This window comes from Cavia porcellus, unplaced genomic scaffold (assembly GCF_034190915.1).
Source record: "Cavia porcellus strain 051 isolate PalLab524CR breed Dunkin Hartley unplaced genomic scaffold, mCavPor4.1 scaffold_25, whole genome shotgun sequence".
Lineage (NCBI taxonomy): Eukaryota > Metazoa > Chordata > Mammalia > Rodentia > Caviidae > Cavia > Cavia porcellus.
In genome coordinates this window covers 16,922,279-16,938,553 of record NW_026947508.1, presented here as the reverse complement: position 1 = coordinate 16,938,553, position 16,275 = coordinate 16,922,279, and the positions used below count along the sequence as shown (strand labels likewise).

General features: G+C 50.2%; 1 protein-coding gene across 10 annotated transcripts in view; it reads right to left on the bottom strand.

Annotated features, from left to right (window-relative positions):
* Positions 1–598: 598 nt before the first annotated feature.
* The window catches only part of Zbtb40 (zinc finger and BTB domain containing 40), an 82,686-nt gene continuing 67,009 nt past the window's right edge, over positions 599–16,275 (bottom strand). For 9 of the 10 annotated variants that reach the window (XM_013153910.2, XM_013153911.2, XM_013153909.2 and 6 more), the window contains 6 exons: positions 13,055–13,219; positions 10,113–10,327; positions 8,752–8,914; positions 7,953–8,039; positions 6,314–6,540; positions 599–4,625 (listed from right to left, as the gene is read on the bottom strand). In XM_013153910.2, coding sequence (XP_013009364.1) covers positions 4,431–4,625; positions 6,314–6,540; positions 7,953–8,039; positions 8,752–8,914; positions 10,113–10,327; positions 13,055–13,219 — 1,052 coding nt within the window. In that variant the 3' untranslated portion in view covers positions 599–4,430. The remainder of the gene's footprint in view (positions 4,626–6,313; positions 6,541–7,952; positions 8,040–8,751; positions 8,915–10,112; positions 10,328–13,054; positions 13,220–16,275) is intronic. The other variant, XM_063235718.1, reaches the window with a different exon arrangement.

Below are 16,275 nucleotides of genomic sequence, written 5' to 3'. Positions count from 1 at the left end.
AAGTAACGGCAGGGCTGGGAAGCTCTCAAGTTCGTCCCTCCGCTCTGCGGCGGCCTCTCCCAGGCAGCCACCAGGTCCAAGCGATGGTGGCCGGTTCCACGCTGGCTATGGGCTGCAGCACCTGTCTCTGCACTGTTCCCCTTCCTAGCTGGCTGCCAGGGACACACCGGGCACCACTGTCCGAAACATGATGTGGGCAGCCGCAGGCTCTCTCTGCAGACACCGTGTAGGCAGAGGGCTGTGCCCTCAAGGAGGCTCTGCACTGGGCAAAGGAGCAGCGCAGCCCCCCAGCCTCGGCTGAGCCCGGCCTCCAGGGCCGCGGGGCGCAGCGGCCGCCCCAGCTCAGGGGCTTGGCTCCCGCAGGTGGTGTGCACCTCCTACCTGTGCTGCGCTCACCTCCATGTTGGCTGCCAGCAACGTGCCATGCTTCCACTCACTGGGAAAGGTTTCTGCTTATTTTACGGTTACCTACTCAGCCCTGGTGCTTTGGGGGCACCTGAGATTAAAGAGATAAATGAACAGTCGTGTGTGTTTTAAAGCCCCTAAGGATTCTGAGAGGAACAAGAAAACAGAGTGCGCCAGAAAATGCAGGCAGTGGTTGACTTGTCTGTAAAAAAGTTTATTAACAACTAAAATTTTTACACTAAACCATTGAACTCTGTCCTGCAATCTGTCCTGCACTTTATGACGTCAAGCCATTTGCTGAGAGCCAGGAGGAGGAAACTCAAAGCACACTGACCAAGATCACACAGCTGCATGCAGGGATTTACCAGGAGGGACACCAAAGCCTGTGCTCTCAAACACTGCGCTCCACTTGCCCCCTGGAAAGAAGCTTCAGGAAATGCAGCTCCAAGATACGTGTTTTCGCCTGGGCCACGCTAACTCAAAGGCACACAGCAGCCCCAAGGAACCCAGGCCCCTCAGGCCTGTGTCCACCTGACAGCTACCCAGCACCACGGCCACCTGCAGCACAGGCGCGTCCTCCTCTCCACGTACACATTTCACTCTGTGATTAACACGTGCTAAACACGAGTGACAGCATGTAACTCGCCTTATCCTGCAACACACGGGGCATCCTCGCCTACAGTGGAAACAGGTGTGACGGGCCTTGCTAAAGGAAACTCGAGCATCTCCCCAGGTCGGACGCAGTCTCAACAGCTCAAGGAATGACTTTTTTCCTCAACACTGCAGTCCCCAAAGTACAGACACCTTCTTTCCAAGTAGTTCCAGCTGTGCTGCTGAGTTGTTGGTCAGAGTCCTGCCAGCCATGGTTTCTATGGCAACAAACCAACTTGCCCTGACACTCCTTTCAGCCCTGTCTTTCTTTTATTCCCGTTTTCCTCCTATCTCCCAAGTATTCTGGGGTACTCCGGGCCAAGCTACTGAACCTTCTTTCTGGGAAGCTTAAAGTATTCTAACCTCTTCCCTGTCACTGTCCACCCCTCTGGTTCCAGCTGAACAGGACAGCTGCTTGCCCCCTGGACCCACCTGCGTGCTCCTGCTAAGGCTAGGAGTGTCCTCCACCCTCTGCCACACCTCCAGTATGTTTTGAGTCCCTGCGGTGAGAAGGAACTCGCAGGGCCTCCGTCAGCCTTCCCTGACTCTGAGGATCTGTCTGGGCTCAGGAGTAGCGAACAGAGACCCTGTCTCCTCTACCCACCATCTGCAACTCACTGCATCCATCAGCCCTGAGTGTCACAGCTCTGGCCCAAGAGATTCGGCTGAGGTGCCCCAGTGGTCAGCTTCCCAGATGCAGAGCCGTGAGGCAGAAGAGGCAGCCTTCATCCAAAAAAATCAGGAAAGATTGGGACCTTGGCTCTTGCTCTCTTGCGGCTCTTCTGGTCCCGATCTGCAGACCAGCAGTCTTGCCCACCGAGGGAAGCCCTGTTCTTGTACCACAGATCTGCACTCCCACTTCCCTGTGCAGGGCAATCCCGCTCCCCAACCCCACCATCCCACAGGTAGACTCCACTTTGCACTTTTGTCTTTCCCACTGCATCAGCTTGATCTTCAGCTTTGGGAGCAGGGGAAGCCCGGGGGTCCCCTGAACAAATCCACACATTCCAAGAAGCCAGGAGACTCCTCCAACCTATGCAAGTAGCACTGAATGAGCTAAAGGGAGCGTCAGTGCCACGGTGAAATCAAACGGTGTGGACAAAAGAGACCCGCTAGCCGTGTCCCCCTGGCAGCACTTTACAAGTCTCTTGGGCACAACAGGGAGAGCTGAAAAAGTCTTTCTTCAATAAAATCCACATCTTCTCCAGAGAGTAGCACTGTGAAATCACAGGCAGCCAGTAAGGAGGCCCACGCGGTGGTGCTGGGCTGTGCCGGGCCGTGCCTCCTGCCGGGCAGGGGATGAGTGCATCCGGGGCCTGGCAGCTTGATCTCACTCGGCTGCTCTCAGCACAGTGAGCGAGGAGTCCAGTGATCCTGAAGAGAGTCGCTGGCCACCATTTGGGTCCCATCGAAACCTGAGAAAAGGTTTCTCAGTGCTGGAAAGGATCTGACACTAAGGTTTAAAATTTACAGCACTTTTTATTCAGAAGACTTAAAATGAAATCACTTACTTGCCGCTATAAGCCCTCAGCACTTGACATGATACTGTCTTGCGTTTTGGCAGGCAGACGTTTTGGTGCCACTCAGTGTAATTCCCACCATCCTACAGCTTGTGAGGCCCTGCACTCTGACCTGCTTGGCTTGGCACCAAGGCCTGGCAGCCTGTGCCACTCTACCGTCTTTCAGAGAGGTTCCATCTGGTGCCAAGAGCAGTCTGTGCCACTTGCAGACCAAGAGCTCCTTGGTCTGCCAGCCATGGGGACCGGGGAAAGCCTTGGTAGAAACAGTGACGGCTGCCCAGGGAGGCGAAGTCTTAAGGCTTGAGCACCATCTTCTGGTCAGTGTTTGGCTTCTGAGGCTGCCTCTCTTTAAAGACTTCCCTTACCCTTTGGGATGGGAAGATCCCAGAACTAACAAGCTCAGCTGGAGGCGGAAGCAGCAGGCTGGGGCAAGCTGACCTAGGCTGGAACTCACTGTTGCCAGGATTGCCTGCACAAAGCCAGTGCCAAGGAAGACAGCCAGCCCCTGAAAATACCAGTCAGAGCTAGGGCTCTACGTTAGTCCTTTTAGCTGTGCCCCACCTGCCTGTGTGCCTGGTGCAGCAATACAAGTCCCACCTATAGCCAGACTCAACCCCATGTGCCCCTGCACACAGCCATGGAAAAGGGGTGGGCTCCTCTCTGCCAGCGCGTTGCTGGAGGGTGAATGGTCCAACTGGCACCCTCTCTACAAGGGGTCAAGCCACACTACGTGGCAGGCGGTCCTGCATGCTGTGTAACACTCCACTAGGCTACTCCAATCTTTGAGCCTCAAGGAAAAAATAAACGCTAGTTGTTCTCTCTAAACGACAGGAATCAACATCCATCTAATTGCACTTCATAATGGATTCTACAAACCATTAATTACCAGATTATATTTTCGGAACTAAAGATAAAAGGCTTTGTGAAATTCAGGCTCAGAAGGATCATTGACCTTCAGTAAGCACGCAGGCTGGGAGCGCTCGAGAGCTGGCCAAGCACAAAGCGCGCGCACTGGCGGCAGGAGCAGAGCCAGGGGCAGCACTGCTGGGTGTGCGGCAGAGGGTGGCCTGCCTGCTGCAGGTTCATTAGCAACATCATCAACTCCAGAGGGAGCCAGCGAGCAAGACCTTCAGGGTAGAGGGAGAGGATAAGAACGTGGAAGGGCCCCAGACACACCTTTCAGGGAATGCTAGGAAGAGCATTCTAGAAGGCAGGAACTGTCTGCTGCTGGATGGCCTCCCACGAAACACTCCCAGGAGAGACACACCAAAGACTTTCCGGAGAGCTGATTGCTACAGACCAGGTGGGACCCAGCATAGAAATGAGGGCATTGGTAACCCTGCCACCTGTCCCGCTGCCACCCTAATGTGAACACAGGCACACGAAGTAGATGGAGCTGACCAGAGGGGGAGGGAGGACAAGGGAGGGAGGGCGAGTGTGCTTCAGGTCCAGTCCCTGCGGGATCTGCTGTGCGTCTCTCCCATTTTTAAATGGCCAGAGGCACGGGTAGGTCTGTCCCCACCTGACTTCCTTTCTGTCCTCCGAGAGCTGCTGGCGTTTGCCCTTCCCTGACGTCCCTCCCATCCCACTGCTCTTCCAGGTTATTTCCAAGGCAGTGGCAAGAGGTCTGAATGACAGCCTGCGAGGTGCACGTTGGTTACAGAGGACAGAGTGTTGGCATCCATGATGCAGACTGGGAGTGAGGACGACGGAGCTTCTGTTTGTCCTTCGAGTGAGACCGTTTGGGTTGGTGCTAAATTAAGATGCTCACCACTCGGGTCAGCAGGGAAGGGCAAAGGACAGGTTTCCGAGCTTCTGCTCTAAAGCAAACACAGGGTCCCTCTTTTGGTGCGTTCATTTGGCCTCCCCACAGATCAGGGTCACAGTGCCATCCAGCAGATCCTCCACAGTCACCGCCACTAGTTCAGAGCTGGTCTGAGAAGCCTGAGAGTCTGGCAAAGTCACAAACACCTGTGAGCCGGCAAGCTGGGTCTCCTCCAGGGTGATCACCTGCTCGGCTGGGGCTGCTGGCTCTGAAGTCTGGATCACCTGAAAAGGAAAGAGTAGGGGGGCTCTGGGCAGTGTCCACGGCGAGCTCCCCAGCATTCACATGGCTTCCACCTCACACTGTAATGATGATATTTATATTTTCACCTGAGGAGAGCAATTACTTGTGCCTAATGGGAAGAGCAAGTCTAATACACCAGTGATGCAAAAGAGAAGGCAGGCAAACAATTTAACTCTGTGTACTAAATTGCTGTAATTTTGCTCAGTATGCCATCTTGGGGTGCCTGGACTATATGATTAGCGAACCAGCGAACACTGGCTCAGTTTCTCACACTGGCTTCTCCTGTCTTGAGGATGACACTGCAGGGGGAAAGTGTCATGCGAGAGCCATGCCACTGTAGGTGGGTGGTCTCGTGGCTGAAATACAGCAATGTCATGATTAACCAGAAGCCAGGTCTGCCTGGGTGGCATGCCTGGGCACCTGTGGGGCTCTGAGCCTTCTTGAGGAGCAGAGTTTCAAAGTCTCAGAGGAAGACAGGGAAGAAGTGTGGTTTCTAGTAGCTCACTGGTTCAGCTCAGCAAGCCGACAGGGTGGCCACCCCCACTCTCTGGGTCTCTCGTGCCCCTCCCAGACCTGCACAATCTGTTGAGAGCAGCTTTCTGAGCTCTGGGAGAACTCTCCATGGCTAAGCACACTCTGTTCTTTCCTGAACCTCTAATCTGGTGCTGACCTGTGGACCCTAGCACAGCACGATGCCCTGGATATTCTTACACCAGTGAGCTCCCAGAGGCGTGGCCACCTGCTCTTGAAAACCAGCCAAGAGCAGAAAGCAACCACACAAGTGTGGGTGCCAAGAGCAGCTACTTCTCTGTGCTAAGGAGCAAACACCACAACCGTGATATTTAATCAACAGTTACCTAGCACTATAGTTTTCAAGTGGGTTTTCTCTAGGTTAGGGCTGGAGCTCCCCAGGCAAGATATCTTACCAAGAACTCCAATAAAAAGAAAAAAGACGATTGTGGAGAGGCTCTGGTAACATGACAAAACGAGTGTCACTGACGCCCTGCCTTCCCGGCCTGCCCTCTGTCCCCTGGAGGCTCTAAGGATGCCATGTACACATGACTGACCTATGTGACTGGGCAGTGGACAGTCCAATGGATTAAAGCCTCCACCCCTTCACTTCCTCTCCAACCGATCTGCAGGTCGCTCACAATTGGCCACACTCAGTTTCATCTGTCCTGCTGCCCTCTCTACAGATCAGGAGGAGGGTAAAAGAAGGCCAGGGAAACACAGAGGCTGGGTCAAGCTTAGGCCAAAACTGAGAAAAGGTGGGCTTCTCAGCAGGTAAGTGGAGAGGCACAGACATGTGCAAATGTGGCTGTGTCCAGCCAGGAGAGCCGCCTGTGCCTTCACTGCAGTGGGTCCCTGCCTAACAAACAGCCTGGCCACCCCTCTTTAAGTTTCCTGCAGATCTCACATATCCCAAGGCATCTCTCAGAAGGTGGAAAGCGTGTAAATGGAGGGGAAGAACGAAGAGCCTTCTACTTTTGGAAATTCTTCTCTATCTTAGGGACTGCTAGGAGACTAGAACTTTCTGTTCTGATTGCTAAGAGGTCCACTGACATGTATGACTCACAGACCCTGAAAGAGCCCAAGGGAATGAGGCCGAGCGCTGGGCCAGAGGCACCTCTACAGAACTCCGAGGAACCCTGTGATTGCCCCAGAATACCTGCACCATCTGGGAGGTGGCTGCCTGGGTTTCAGTGCTTGTCACTTTTGGGTGCTCAGACTCCAGGTGGCCATCCAGCTGAGCCTGGGAGGTGAAGAGCTCCCCACAGAGCTCGCAGGGGAAGGTGCTCTCCGACTGCTTGAAGTGCTCCGTGGTGACGTGGTGCTGCAGGGCTCCAGGGAAGCGGAAAGTAGCTGCACAGTACAAGCACCTGAATGGCTGGGACCCTGGAGGAGGGGAGGCAGAAGAGGTGGGCTGTGAGTGGACCGAGTGGCAGAGCAGGGAGACGTGAGAGAGAGGAGGAACACGGGGCTGAGGAGAGGCAAAGCCCAGCTTTTGGAGATCTGAAACTCATACCATTTGGAGGGCGTTTCCTCAAAAAAGGACGAATACAGAACAAATGACAAACACTAAACTAGGTGCACAGCCTTGAAGGGTCCCCTTCAAGTGAGAGGCTCTCAAAGTCCAGTGTCATTAGCATTAGATTTAGCCTAAATTTGACCTGGCTGAAGCCCATGATGACACTGATGATACCACCTTTTATTATTCTAAGGAGCACACTTTCAGATCCCTGGATGGGACAAACAGCATCTCTATCTGCTATGTGCCAGATGGCAGTCAGGTGTGGCTGCAACACCTGTGCATGCACAGACATCCGAACTTACAAGATGCCAGTCTATGGGCAGGAATAAAACCCCTAACACAGGAACACAGGATGGCATGCTTATAATTCACAGGAGCCAAATGCTCTAGGAGGGAGGAGGCAAGTGAGGAAGAGTTAGGTACACTCTAAGCCAGGAATCAAAAGCAGTCTGGTGTAGGTAATGTTCGGAGACCAAAGCCTTTAGCGCTGGGCCCTAACATCAGCACTCTGATAGCAGGGTAAACACTGGGAGGAGAGACACACATGTCCACGGTGGAATGCAGAGTTACTCTGAGAAGCTGGATTCTTCCCCTAACCAATTTATTTCCTGTGTTTTCCTTTTCACCTGTGTACTTATGAGTGAGTGACTTCAAATCTATGTCAGATTAAGACTGAAATAGCACTTAGGATAAATTACAAATTCTAAGTGATAAAAAGGGGTTGAATTGGTAGCACTTTTTACTTCTTAATGGCTCATTAAAAATTGCGCACTCGCCGGGCACGGTGGCACACGCGCCTGTAATCCCAGCACTTGGGAGGCTGAGGTAGGTAGGCCTGCTGCAAGTTTGATTCCAGCCTGGCTACACAGTGAGTTCAGGGTCAGCCTGAGCATACAGAGAGACCCTGTGTCAAGAAGGCAAAAGCAAAGCAAAACAAAACAAAGGTGCATCTTATATGAGAAGTGTGAGGCTGAGGCAGGAGGATTTCACATTAAAGCCCAGTGTGGGCAACTTAGGGACTCAGTAAGACCCTGTGTCAAAAAACCAAACAAAAAGGTACACTTTATAACTTGCATTTTAGATCTGATGAAATACAGCAACAACAATGACAATCACAGTTAAGACTTAAGGGAGACTTACTGGTGTGAGGCTGTAGTGTATTTCACAGTTTCACAGTTCCCCATAAGGAAACGGAGGTAAGTGACTGAGCCTGGGTTGCACAGCAGTGACTTACACCGAGGCAGTCCTGCTCAGGGCTTGCGGAAGGGACACTGACCTGAATGCTGGCACTTGATGTGAACCTGCAGCAGAGCTGGTGTGGGGAAGAGTTCCTTACACTGCTCACATTCGTGGAACTTCAGATCTGTGAAATGTAGAGGAAAGGAATAATGAGAAAGGGAAAAAGGATGGCTCCTCCAACACCAGAGACGAACAGGGCCGGAGCAGGTGAGGACTGACACTGCCCACGTCCTCTACCATGTGCCAGAGACCTTACACCTCAGGGAGGTTCATGCAACTCAGCAGTGAAGAGCACCAGGCGGCTCAGGCTGTCTGGATACAAAGAGGGTTGTGAGAACTAAATGAGGAAACACGCATGGAGTGCTTGGCTGGTGCTCTACACACAGGAAATGCTCTGTAACTGACAGCTGTTGTGATTATGCCCAAATTTATCTGCAAGGCAGGTATTAATAACTCCCATTCTGAAAAGGAAACAGGCTCAGAAAAGTCACTTGCCAAGGTCATGCAGCTGGTAAGTGCTGGAGTCAGGATTTCCTCCCAGGCAAGTCTGCCACCAAAGCTGTACCCTTCCCACACCGTGACTAGGTCTTACTTGCAGGCTGGCAGGAGCACACTGCTCTAGGTTTCCAGGAGTGAGAATCACTGCCACCCAAGCTCCTGCTACTGATGGATGGGTGTGGCATCCTTCAGGGTGCTGAGACCAAAGGGTGCAATCACCCGAGCACAGCACGCCACAGCACTAAAGCTAGCATTTCCAAATAGAAGCCAGGATGCTAATAAACCAAGCCCCTTCCCTATACCAGTTCACACTGGGTCCTGTGGTCCCCCAAACTCACCCGCATGTTCTGCTTTGATATGCTTCTTGTGCTCAATGGTGTTGGAAAAGGTTTTATCACAGGAGCTGCACTGGAGTGATGAGAACTTAGATGATCGATGGTTCTGGGCTGCAAATACATCTGGGTGGTGGGTTCGATTGTGGTACCACAAGCCAGACAATTGCTACAAGGAATTTGGAAAATGTTAGGTCTTGTGTTCAAGCAAGCTAGAGAGCCCATGAGGTTCTCATGAGAGAAAAAAGTGTTCTGAGATAAGCTCACAGATCTAGAATCACACTCTCATATCTGTCACATGGAGTGTAGAGCCGAGGAAAGGTCAGTGTCTATGGGAACAAAACTGGGAGAGGCCATTCAGGCAGGACTGAGCTGAATCCTTCGTAAGCCCTCATTGCTCACACCAAGCTGATGAGGGATGAAGCTGAGGCACAGAGGCATTAAATGACTTGCCCACGGTCACACAGCTGGTAAATAGGAGGAGCAGGATTAAGCCTGGCCACCTGCGTGGAATATCTATTTTTCACACTATGATGTGCTTCATTGCTTCCCAGAAGCCCATATAGCAGAGCAATCTGCTGCAGGAAGAGTCCATGGACTCCAGGAGCAAGCACCCATCTCTGCCGCAGGTTCTAGAACAGCACTGAGAACACTGAATACAATTCCTTGGTCTCCTAGAGATCAGCCCTGTGACTCAGCCATGTCAGACTAATGTCATCACACAAGGCCTGACAGAAAGCTGGCTCTCCGTTCCTAAATCAGCTACTAGGCTTCTGTCCATTCCTCCACCTTAGAGATGCCAGAAAGGACATTTCTTCCTGGGACAGTTTCTGACAGAGATGGAGCTTTCTTTTAGTCCTATCTGGGATTTCACTTTAATTACATGCCAAATTTCAAGGTAAAAACATAGAGGTCTTCCCTGGGACTTAAAGCAAACAACAAATTAATTCTGGATGGTGATTTGCTCCCCATTATCACTCTCACACTCTGGAAACAGGTAGTACAGAGCAGGAGCATCCAAGGGGAAGACAGCATTCAGCTCAGGACAAAGCTCACATCTAAAAGAGGGGTAAGAATGCTCTGCTCCAGTTACAGCTCGCACTGCATCTCTGGCCAGGTCTCCGCAGGGAATATGAGTAACGAGTTGCCTTTTAGCTTTTGGAGTACTGGGGATCAAACCCAGGGCCTCATTCATGCTAAGCATGCATACCACTGAGCTGCACTCCCAGCCTGTCCATCAGGAAAAACAGACTGTCACCACTTGAAGACAAGACGGTACAAGCTGCAAGTTACAAACATGAACATCTGGGAGCCAAATGGAGAGCAGGGCAGGCACTGGGAGACGCTCCCAGTGTTCAAGAGGTCACCTGGTAAGCCTTGTTACAGATCCCACAGCTGAAGGGCTTCCCTCCGACATGGGTCACCATGTGTCGCTCCAGCATGGAAGGGGCACTAAAGATCTTCCCACACGTGGGGCAGGGGTGGTACTCCTTGGAATGCACCTCGTGGATATGCTTCCGGTGATCCTGCAGAGTGGGGAAACTCATCCTGCACTTCTTGCAGTCATAAGGATCTTCTATGTCTGGTTCCAAGAAGGACATCGGCAAGAGGACGGAGAGGGGAAAACACCACGGACAGCATTTAGTAAACATGGTTGGGGTGTCAGCAAGATGTGAGACTCTGTTTATCTGTCATGCAGGATCACAGACTACGTGAACCCCAACTCAGGAGCCGGGCTGTGCTCAGCTTTTTGGATTAACTGTCTATGTAGCAGCTGAGTTCATCGTAATTCCTCATTTTATATCCTAAATGTTAAAATCTACTTCATCGATTTCCAAGCAGGGCCCCGCCCTTCCAGTTTGCAGTAGCATTTTGAGTTTCGTGGTTCTCTGTGGAGATTTCAAACACAACTAGCATCACTATGTTTTTGTCATGAGCAGTGCTTCCTGGCCCCCCACTTTAGATTCAACAATAAAACTTTTGCATAGATGCCATTTAGTAAGTGCCTCATGGAGGCATGTTCTAGGTGTGTTTTAACTCTCCTACTCTTTCCAACAGCCCTGTGAGTAGGTTCCATTCTTATTTTACAGGCTGGGAAAAGCCAAGGTATAGAGAGTTAAGTTAGTACCTTATCCAAGCGTGGTCTAGGAAATGGCCTCATTCACAAGCCCATGCTCTGAGCCACACATGCTAAAGTCTCAGTATGACCTCAAATATAAGTAGCACTCATGGAGAATGTGCTTGTCAGGTGGGTGGCAGAAATCTCTAGTCTTCTTAAAAGCAACAGAAAGCAAAATAATAAAGTCTGTTGCCCAGAAGAAAGGTCCAACCCACATGCCAATCCTATGAGTGCACTGACTCAGATTAATGCAGGAATTCTGACATGCAGCAGAATTCGGTATCATTAACTAGTTTCCCTGTGGACAGCAGCTCTTGAAATCTGTTTCACAGTCTTTTAAGATGCTCTGACACAGATTTCCATGAGCAATCATGTGGCCCTCAGAAATGCAAGCAACAGGAGAAGGTATCCATAGTTTGGAAGAGAAAGGGGCTCAGGTACCAACCCTGGATGATGATACACAGTACTCCGGGGCATGGGTCACCACCATCTCCATTCTGAAAATTAGCATCTCCCTCCCATTTCCTGATTGTCATGTGAAGGTAGTAGGAAAAGAAGACTAAAGTACAATGGCATCTTAAAAGTTGAGAAGACATTAAAATGTGGTGGTGGGTCCAAGCCGAATCTCACTCGTCTGCAAGTCTACTCTAATTGAATATTTTGGACAGTCCTGGTAACTCCTCGGAGAGAAGGGACCACACTTTGTACTCCTTGTGCATGACCCAGTATCTACTCACATGCTGGGCACATAAGCACTCTGGCAAAGTCCCTTTTGATTGGATGAAACAGACATAGATGTGTTTACATAAAGTACATGTTATGAGGTACTAAGTTAGACAGCATCTACTAAGTTAGAAGCTGGTATGGGAAGATGGGTGAGGAATGGGGAGGGGAAGGAGGATATGCAAGGTACCTGAACTGCAAAAAGGACAAGCTCTGATAGGACAGATGGTACCCAACAGGGCTGCTCTTATCACCAATAATACCGGGCATTTACTGATCATTTCGCGCTTCATGCATACATGTGGCGGCTCATTTAACTTTTTTTTGTACCAAGGATCGAACTCAAGACCTTGTGATTTCCAGGTAAGCGTGAATACCGCTGAACTAAATCCCCAGCACTCATTTAACTCTTATAGCAATCCAAGGTGGTGGCACTGTGTTATCTGCTCTTGTTTGGAAGGCGCCTAAGAGGCTCAGAAAGGCAGAGAAAAGTAAGTGGAAGAGTCAAGATTTCTGTCCAAGGCTGTGTGATTTCAAAGTCCGCACTTTCAAGTTGCCTACTACTCCACACATTTACTGCACGCTGGCCGTAACGAGGGAGACTGAGAAGGCCCGAGGGGGCAGCTGCACGACGCAACAACCATCCCAGGATTTCCTTTTCCTTTGCATATGCACATGTGTGAGTGTGTTCTGAACAGAAGTGTATGTTTGTATTAGCTCTAGAAAAAGAGGAGAAAGACAGGGAGATGGCGCTGAGGGGAATACAGTGGTACCTCAGTTCATGAGTGCTTGTTTGCAAACAAAAGCATTTGACAAAATTTTGGTTTTGTTTGCAAACTCTTTAATAGGTGATGAACATGACTGTGGCCGTCTTTCTTGCACAATTCGAACACAGTAATTTTCCCTAGAATTGTGCAATGAATTAAGTTTGTGAACTGAGGTACCATTGTATATTATACTTGCAAGAGAAGGCTGGACCAGGCTTTGAAGGGAATGTGCCCAGCACCACCTAGGATGGCAGAATTAGCTCAGACAAGGTCAGGCTTGCTCCTACAGGAAAAGGCAGGTATGAATAGACAATGAGAGTAGAAGAAGGTGTGGGAGAAAACAGAAGCTCAGTGGATTAATGGAAACTTTCCAGCGCCTTGGGTGCCTGTCAGTTAGAGAGGCTTTGTCCTTCAAATATAATTTGTGTCTGTTCAGGCCAAAAAGTGCCAGGTGGGCTAAAAAGAAAGACAAGGGAAAGTCCTAGACACAGAACAATGAGCATCATACGGTGGGATGCTAAAATGGACTTCTTCTTGAATTAGAAAAGAGAGACTATGGGGCTTTGTAGGAGACTAAGGGAGGGCAGGGTGCTGAATGGGGCCTGCTTCTGGTGTAGTGACATCTCTGTTATAACTGCTACATGCTTGTTCAGCACTGAGGCTGGCCCTGAGTGCCGACATGCATGAACTCAGTACATACTGTGAAAGGTGTGCAGGTGGATGGAGAGGCCATTGGCTTGCCGGAAGCCCTTGCCACAGTCCCTGCAGACATATGGCTTGTCCCCGGTGTGAGTCCTCACGTGGCGAGACAGCTCGATGGACTGGGCAAACACAGCATCACAGTATTGGCATGCATACATTTTTCCTGCAAAGACATATGGGCTTATGAGAACCAGCACTAAACATGGTGTTCCTACAAAATCAAATTCTAAGAAACACACCAGGGAATGTCCTCTGGGAAATGACATGACAACCTCAGGCAATTTGTAATACACTGGACAGGAGGTTTGACCCATCCTGTCAAACACACAAACACAGCCCATCACACAGAAGGTGAGTCCAGAGGACAGAGACAAATTTCTCATCATGCAAGAGAGCCCATCTCCTCATCAGACCACCACGATGGTGAAAGAGCTCGCTCTGCTTTTGGCCAACGGCTACATCCTTGTGACCAGAAACAGGCAGAACAGTGTAGATTTGCGACTGCACACAAATGTGAGACATGGATTCAGAAAAGAATAAAAGTTTCTTTTTTGCATCACTGGTGACCCAGCCCAGGGCCTTTGCACTGAGCTCCAATTCTCAGCTTTTCTTAAAATTTTTTACATTTTGAGATAGTTTCACTCATTTGCCACAGCTGAGCTTGAACTCGTGATTCTCCTGCCTCAGTCTCCCAGAGTGCTGAGATATTGCAACATACCCAGCTTAAAGAATGAAAGCCTTTTTCTAGGGGCTTCCATAAAGCTATTATGTATCCTTTGGTTTCTGGACTTTCTCACACATATAATGAGGATGTAATAACTATACTACCAAAGATTGTTAGAAAAACAGGTAAAGACAAAGTCTGGGGATTGGTACAAAAGGCTGGGTCAGGTGAGCATTCCAGTTCCCTCATGGGCAATCGGGGAGGCGAGCTGCAGACCAGGACTCCCGACCCTAGGCCCTGCTTCAACCAGGGCAATCAGCCTCATTTTCACATTTTACCTGCTGGGCTCTAAAATGAGGTTTTGCTAGGGAAAAGGGGTTTCTTGAATCAAAAGTTGAAATACTTGAGATGACTAGGGCTTAGTCCTTGACTTTCTCTGCCCTCACCATCGGATCCCATCTCACAGCTTGCACCCCTGTACCCATTGTCCTTAGACCTCCATACTCCCCCCCCCCCAACCCCACTTGCTTTTACCTTTCCCTTCAGAGCTTGGCCAGGCATCTCAAACGGACCTTCATCAAAGCCAGGCTCCTGCCATCCACCTCACAGCCTCCCTTCTCACTCAGTGAGGTGTCCCTCACTCTGCTGTTCATGCCCCAAGCCCCGAAGCCGTGTGTAACTCCTGTCTTACCCCACACCCAATCCATCATGAATCCTGTTACCTCTACTTTCAAGAATAGATCCTCCAACCGAACACTCTTTCAACCCCGACTAGACCCCTGCAAGCACCTCCCCTGGCCTCTGTCAGTATTAAATTCTATCCCTGGAATGGTTCACTGGCCAGAGTGGCCCAAACTAAGAATATAAATCACATTCTATCACACCTGTGTTCAAAGTCATCCAGTGGCTTCCTGTGGTCAGTAGAATAATGAGCCCCAAAGATGCCTGTATCCTAAACCCTGAAGCCTGTTAACTGCTACTTCACATGGCAGAACCTGTGACTGAGTTAAGGAGCTTAGGAGGGAGAGATCATCCTGGATTCTTCAGGCGACCCAAAAGAATTCAGAAGGTCCTGGTAGAGGGAGGAGCTGGAGCCTGGAGTGTCAGAGGCACAGGCTGGAGTGATGCAGCCATAAGCCAAGGACTATGGGTGGCCTCTCAAAGCCAGGAAAAGCAAGGAATAGACCCTCCCTCTGGTGCTTCCATCAGAAGGACCACATTTCTATGCAACCTTGTCAGATGGATTTTAGCCTTGTCAGACCCATGTTTTAACTTCCAGTCTCCAGAATGGAAAGATAACACCTCTGTGTTGTTTTGAGCCACTATTCTGGCAATTTGTTAAAAGAACATTGAAATGGACCTTAACATAACAGCCAGAAGTCCTTACCTGGCTAGGAGGTCCTGTAGGAGCTGGCACCAATGATGTTATCTGGCCTTCACTCCTAACACACTCCCCTCACAGACTCTGCCATTGCTCTTTCTAGTTCTCTGTAGTCTCTGAGGCAGATAAAGCTCATGCCCATTTTGGAGATCAGGTTCTACACATGAAGCTCTTCTCCTAGGCCATTTACTGGCTCCCCTAATTATTTAGGTTTCACAATTAACATCCTCTCTCACAGGCATCGCTGATGCAGGAACAGCACCCACTCCCAAGCCTGTGGCTCCCTGTTGCTCATCTGGTTTTATTTTTTTTCACAGCAGTGGCTACACTCTGGATTTCTCTTGCACATTTATTTAGTGTGTGTCTTACTCCTTGGAGTATAAACTCATGAGGGTAGGATGTATGTATTTATAACATCCCCGTGCTGGGAACAGCCCAAGAAATGCTTTTATCAGGAAATACTGATGGCTGACTATCACTAAATTCCCCGAATTTAGTGTGTGTGTGGGGGGTGCATGCACTCTGAGCTCTACCTTTACAGTTTGTACTCTAAAGGGAGAGACTATAAACTAGTAACACAGACACCCATCACCTGCTGTGTACCATGGAGAAGATGCCGGAGGGGGCAGGCTGGGCGGTGGGAGGACTCATAGAAAAGGTGAGGTGTGAGGGAAACCTTGAGGGAGACAAGGCCATGAAGCATGAAGACGGAGGTGGCCCAAGAAAGGGAACAGCAAAAACAAAAGTGCCTGCCTGGCTGGGGTGAGGAAACTAAAGTGAGCAGAACAAAATAAAGAAGTGGGAGAGTAATGAGAGAGGAAGCCAGAGGAATCAGGCGTCCTAGCACGGATGGCCTGGCGGGCTATCAGAAGGCCTTCAGACTCCACACTGTGTGAGAGGAAAACCACTGCAGAGTCTGCAGCAGGGAAGTGACCTGACGTGCTTTAGTTTTAGAAGTACCCAGGGAAACACGGAGAGCAAGGAATTGGCGAGGAGGCTACTGAGACAATGCAGCGGGGGCGATGGAATGCTACTTCTTCACACATGCTCCAAAGCGTACCTAGACTCCTCCAGAATCCTTCCTTGACATACACTTTCTCCCCTCTAACTGGGTGAGAACCCGTTTGCCCTGGGCCACAGGGTCCTGGTATTCCTCCATGTTACACCAACGGCC